The sequence below is a fragment of the Rana temporaria genome, chromosome 3 (genome assembly GCF_905171775.1).
Source record: "Rana temporaria chromosome 3, aRanTem1.1, whole genome shotgun sequence".
Taxonomy (NCBI): domain Eukaryota; kingdom Metazoa; phylum Chordata; class Amphibia; order Anura; family Ranidae; genus Rana; species Rana temporaria.
In genome coordinates, this window is record NC_053491.1 from 359,954,182 (window position 1) to 359,960,925 (window position 6,744).

At 46.2% G+C, this 6,744-nt stretch overlaps 1 protein-coding gene across 1 annotated transcript in view; it reads right to left on the minus strand.

Moving 5' to 3' along the window:
- The window catches only part of NINJ2 (ninjurin 2), a 72,533-nt gene extending 66,013 nt beyond the window's left edge, over window positions 1–6,520 (minus strand). The window contains exon 1 of the mRNA XM_040345269.1: window positions 6,394–6,520. Within this exon, the coding sequence (XP_040201203.1) occupies window positions 6,394–6,501 (108 nt within the window). The 5' untranslated portion in view covers window positions 6,502–6,520. The remainder of the gene's footprint in view (window positions 1–6,393) is intronic.
- Window positions 6,521–6,744: the final 224 nt, after the last annotated feature.

The window sequence follows — 6,744 nt, forward strand, 5'->3', positions numbered from 1 at the left end:
AAGCATGCCCCACACGCGGTCAATTAAAGTGACGTTTTTAAAAACGTCATTTTTTTTCATCACATAAAGTGATGGTGTGTACGCGGCATAAGATCCGACGGTGTAACACAGTTACACCTGTCGGATCTTAGGGCTATATATGCGTAACTGATTCTATGAATCAGTCGCATAGATACGACAATTGTATCTCAGAGATACGACGGCGTATCAGGAGATACGCCGTCGTATCTCTTTTGTGAATCTGGACCATTGTTTTCAGTGGGTCTATGTCGCTGTGTTTAGATCTATTAGTTATAATTTGAAAAATCTGAGGGCAAGCATTTTACTCACAGGTATAAATGTGTATAAACCCTTGTATACAGTATGGGCTAGATTCATAAAGGAGTTACGTCGGCGTATCTCCAGATATGCCGTCGTAACTCCGAATGCGGGCCGTCGCATCTCGGCGCCTGATTCATAGAATCAGATACGCCTCAATGTTGCCTAGATACGAGCGGCGTAAGTCTCCTACGCCGTCGTATCTTAGGGTGCATATTTACGCTGACCGCTAGGGGCGCTTCCGTAGATTTCCGCGTAGAGTATGCAAATGAGATAGATACGCCGATTCAGACATGTACGTCCGCCCGGCGCATTGATTTACGTCGTTTACGTACGTTTTTTTCCAGCGTTAAGTTACCCCTGCTATATGAGGCGTAGCCAATGTTAAGTATGGACGTCGGGCCAGCGTCAAATTTTGTGTCGTTTACGTAAGTCGTACGCGAATAGGGCTGTGCGTAAGTTACGTTCACGTCTAAAGCAATGACTATTTGCGGCGTAATTTGGAGCATGCGCACTGGGATACTTTCGTGGACGGCGCATGCGCCGTTCGTTAGTAACATCAATTACGTGGGGTCACGATTATTTAGCATACAACACGCCCCCTACCAGCCTATTTTGAATTAGGCGGGCTTACGCCGGCCCATATACGCTGCGCCGCCGTAACTTCGGGTGCAAGTTCTTTCTGAATACGGGACTTGCCTCTCAAAGTTACGGCGGCATAGCGTATATGAGATCCGCTACGCCCGCCTAAAGATAGGCATTTGTTTCTGAATCTAGCTCTATGTGTATACATAGATGCAAAGAGTGCATTTTGGTATTGGAAAAAAAGCAGGATAATATGAATAACACTTCAAGGCAGCCCATAAATAAATCATTTTGTTTCTTTCCTTCAACCAGCTCGTTGAATGAAAAGACTGACTTGATTCACTGAGCTATTGTATTCTGACAGTGGGAGACTTTCCCACCGTGTGACTACACTAATTAATGGTGCAGGCTTTACCCGAGTGGCAAAAACCTGTTGATCGATTCTGTACAATCACCCTTCCCATATACAGATTGAAATTCGGCCGGCCCCTGAGGAACTGGTCGAATTTTGATTCATGTATGAGAAGCTTTGCACATTTAGGCTGCTTTCACACTGAGGCATCAGCGGTAAAGCGCCGTTATTTTTAGTGCGCTTTACAGACGTTTTTGAAGAATTTTTTAGCCGCTAGTGGGGCACTTTTAACCCCCGGGGTTAAAACCGCCGGCAATGTTCCGCTGCAGTGGCGCTTTGCTGGTGGTTTGGCAGCGCTGCCCATTGATTTCAATGGCAAAGGGCACTTTAGGAGCGGTGTATACACCACTCTTACAGCGCTGCAAAGATGCGGCTAGCAGGACTTTTTTTACAATCCTGCCAGCGCACCGCTCCAGTGTAAAAGCCCTCGGAGTGAAAGGAGAGGCACTTTGAAGGCGCTTTGCAGGCACTATTTTTTGCGTTCTAGCACCTGCAAGGCGCCTCAGTGTGAAAGCAGCTTTAAAGAAAGTATCTAAAGGCAAGCATTTTACTGATCATTTACCATACCTCCCAACATTTTGAAATGAGAATGAGGGACACCTACTAGCAAATGTATGTAGGCATAGGACATGCCCCCTGTCACACCCCCTTAAAGGAGAGTTCACCCCAGCAGGACATGGGAAAATATAGCTAGCACTGAATAGCAGTTTGGCTCTGTACTTCTTCATTCATCATTGGGAGTTTCTTCCTGGATGACTTTACCTTGCTGTGTCCACTACTAAGCACCTTGCTAGACCTTAGTAATGAGGGTCCAACTTCAATGTGAGCTTTTACCGTTAAGCCTCATACACACGATCGGATTTCCATTGGAAACAACGCTGTGGAATTATGTCCGAAGGGCGTTGGCCATCAACTTGTTCTGCATACAGACGGCAAAACGTTGTCAGCCAACAAATATGTGTTTTTTCTGCTCTTTAGCGCCACCCTTTGGGCAACTTCTGCTAATGTTGTGCTGTGGTTAGTATTGCTTCTGAGCATGCGTGTTTGTACTTTGGATTTTTTTTCGACGGACTTGTGTACACACGATCAGATAATCCGACATAACACATTTGTTGTCGAAAAATTTTAAAGCATGCTATCCCACATTTGTTGTCGGAAATTTAGATTATTCGGTCCGATTATGCGACAAAACCCTGCCATCACACAATTCCCGTCGGAAAATCTGATCGTGTGTACGAGGCATTAAGGTGATGGCGGTGGTCATTCACTTAGGAGTGCACTTTTATTTTGGATACCTTGGACTTTTTTTTTGTACAAGACTGATTTGATTTCTCACTATTTAGATATTACAGTGTACCATTTATTTCATGTTTGGTTTATGATAGTAATATATTTTGTGTTTGCTAAAATATTCACATATTCCTCTATGAAAATTGATTTACTAATATATTTTATATGCAGCACTAACTCCCGAAGGAGCTGCTAAATATTTCGGGCGGCATGTTACCTCTATGTCTTTGCCGTCCAGGGTAGTAGAATAGAGTTGAAAAAGTTCAAGGTCCACACTTTACACTTCTTTTTCTAACATTTATTTGCAGAACTTGGTAAGGAAAGAAGAAATGGTTGATGGGGTGGAAGGGTAAACAAGTAGATAGGTTCAGGTGCATAATCTCAGTTCGGAAACATTCCTGCTTCCAGCAAACAGTTCTCGTCGCCACTCTAGCCAGAGTGGGTATTGCTACCCCGGATAGGTCCCCCTCACTGGCCTAGCAGCCGGAATAGCGCACAGAGTAAAGTTCAGTCTCTGCCACAGACCTTCCTTTACGATGGGACACTTTCGGTCCTGAATCCCCTTAAGGGCCCTTTCACATGTACGGACAAACGGTCCGTTTATTACAAGTCTGTTTACGGACTTGTAATGGTTCCCTATGGGATTGCAGACGTTAGCGGATGATGCATCTGCTAACGTCCGCAACCGTCCGCGTCCGCAAAGATCCGCTTTTGCGGACGGAAGAAAACCCTATTTTTCTTCCGTCCGGCGGAACCGATCAGATGAATACGGACACACGGTCCGCATTCATCCGATTCCCCATAGGGGAGAGCGGAGGAGAGACAGGGCGGTCTCTGCACTGTGTGCGGGGACCGCCCTGTCCGCCGACAGCTCAGCGGGGATTTACGGAGGAATCCCTGCTGAGCCAAACGGGCTAACGGAGCGGATCAATACGGATCCGCTCCGTGTGAAAGAGCCCTAACACAGGATTCAGCACCCGGATCTCTCCAGATTCACTTCTGTAGAACTCAGATCTGACAGGTGATCACTATCAAGCCTCTCAGTGTATGGTGCATCCTTCGATGAAGTTTCCAGGCCTCCTCCCGAGATACCAGCCTCTTGCATGGTCCTCTCCAGAATATGTCCTCCCCTGGCTTCCTTCATCAAACGGCTTCTTCCCTCCAGGACAGACCGCACAGGATCACCTTGAAAGCGCAGTCCCCAGTCTGACTACTGGGCGTACTAAGATCACAACCCCGGACCAACTTGGTCCCGGAGCCAGGATTTCAGGGACACCCCCCCCCCCCCCGGCCAGGTGGGCCACGAGGTGGTGGGACGACAGACCAACGACGCCGGTCCAGTGGCGTCTGTTCCTTAAGTACCCCTCCCCAGCATGCACAGCGTGACGATCACCCCCACTGATTGGCTGCCGAGGGGGATACCCAGTACACCCTGACTTTTCTGCTGCCACCCTTGGTCTGGAGTGGTAATAACACCCCCAGGCGAACATTGGTGGTTACTCCCAGCACAGCCATGGCTGAAACAGAGGCTAAATTTTGTCAAAATTACAACTGTCCGAGTCAACTAACATTCAGACCCCCTCTAAATTTAAAGCAGCGAGCAGTCTGCTACATATATATTTAGTGTTATTATATTTCACTACAAGTAAGTTCATTAAACATTGTGAGCGCAACACTGATAAATACACAAATTAGGGTGAGTTTGTCTCCTCTAATGCCTCTAATCTCATTGCGGAAACCAATGCAGACCCTACCCACCAATGTAAACGATTCCCCCAATTTAGCTTATTATTACATAAAAATGTCTAACAATAACAGTAAATCAGAAACGGAACTTCATAGTAAAGCATAAACAGTCACGTTGTGCATTGGGCAAACAATTAATCTCTCCTGCTGCAATTTGTGCTTGACTTCAGGAAGAAGAGGTCACATTTTACAAGGAATTTACCTTCTGCACTCAGAGAAGTCAGCCAAGGCAGCGCATATTTTATGAAAGTATATTCCTGTATAGATGAATATGAATGATTTGTGCCCACCAACATCTGGGGCAAGTTAGGAGTTTTCCCTGTTCTGACATGCAAGACGGAAATTCCAGTGAATGGAATACAGGGGAAAGGGAGGAGAGAACAAGAGAAGAAATAATTTACAAGCGTTATATAGATAAAAAGATAGATAAAAATACTGTATATAGAAAGAGTGAGGGAGAGAGAGACAGACAGAGTCATAATTGATATAGATAGAGAAAGAGTTAAAGGGTTAGTAAAGGAAAAAAAATCCTTCCTTTAAAATAACAAACATGTTATACTTAGAGCCGGTTCACACTGCGGCGGCATGACTTCGGGGGCGACTCTGCAAGTCATCCTGAAGACGACTTCAGAGGCGATTAGCAAAATGACTTCTGTATAGAATCCCCCGAAGTCATGCAAGAACCTTTTTCTAAGTCGGAGCGACTTGCGTCGCTCCTATTAGAATGGTTCTATTGCATAGAATGGGACGCGACTCATCAGGCGGGTGAGCCGCCTGATGAGTCGTACCAGTGTGAACCAGCTCTTACCTCCACTGTGCAGTTCGTTTTGCACAGAGTGGCCCCGATCCATGTCTTCTGGGGTCCCTCGGCGGCTGTCTCTGGTCCTCCCCGCAAGAACTCACCACATTCATGCGAGAGAGCTTGCATGGTGGTGAGTAATTGCGGGCGCGCTCCCGTGATACAGCGGGCGCCGCGTCACTGGATGTGATTGACAGCAGCGCCAGCCAATGGCTGCGCTGCTCTCAATACAATCCATACAATCCAATCCATCCGCTCTAGCCAATCAGCAGCCAGGCTGAGCGGCAAAGAAGATCTCGGGACCGCATGCGGGACTTTCGAGGGGTTTTAGATGTTTTTTATCAGATGTTTTTTCACCTTAATGCATAGATTGCATTAAGGTGAAACATTTTTTTACTTTACAACACCTTTAAGCCGGCCATAAATGTTTAATATCTGCTCGACCGGCTCAGATTTGAATCCATGCATGGGCAGGCTGATTGTACCCAAGTCGATCCATCAATCGACTTGGGTACAGGCTGAAACTAGATCCATTGACCGACTTGGGTACAAGCTGATTGCACCCAACTAGATCGATCGACTTGGGTACAACCAGCATGTTGCTGGTGGCTAGAGCAGCTAGCAATAATTACTGTGTTCTCCTGCCAAGAATGCTCCCTGCGACCGACCCCAACCACACAGGGAGAACACAATAACTCCACAGGATGGATTCCCCCATCAACACTGACTGTGTTGATGGGGGGGAATCAGTCGATTTTCTTTCCTTCAACCCACGGTTACAGGAAAGAAAAACCGCATCATCTATGGCCTGCCTTAAAGTCCAAAGGCCCTCTACCTGCATCACTCAACATGAGCCCCTGCTAAAGTCATAAAAGTTACACTTGCAGCTATACAGATCTACTGCTAGCATGTGAGAGATAACATCAGAGTTAGCAAGGTGCTTCTGCTCCACCAAAATGCAGGCAAAACACAACCCAAACCTTTAAGGGGTTAGTAATAGTATTACATAAAGCTATGTTCTTCAGGATAATAATCCTTTATCATTACCTATCAAGAGAGGAAACTTCACACAGAAAGCCTGTTAAAAGCTGATTTGCCTGTTTGACATGCAGCAGTTAATGACACAAGCTGACGTGGAATCTAAAATAGTTCTGAAACAAAGCATTCTACGCAAACTTCCTAAATGCCCTGGGGTTAGTGATAAAAAAGGCAACCCCCACCCTTCTCCATGAAGTGTACTGACCTCCACACTGATCCTTTCTCTCGGAGTACCCATCTCTCTGTGCTGATGTGGGTTAGCTCTGATGCTGCTGTTGTTGTGGCTGCGCACAGAGCAGAGGGAGGGGGCCATGTCTGTACACACATGTTCCATTCATCCAGATGAAGTGGGACTCGGTCCATGGAGCGGGGAGTGAAGACTCGACACAGATTCTTCATTGTGTGCCTGTGGAAAAGCTTAAATGTTTAACACTATGAGTGCGAAAATAAAATAAGTGAATGTTATCTCATGGCAGTACAGTCAAAAAGTTATTGATTAAATTGCTCACAAGGAAACTAAGAGCTTGTGCAGATGCAGTTGGCTCCCTGCTGCCCT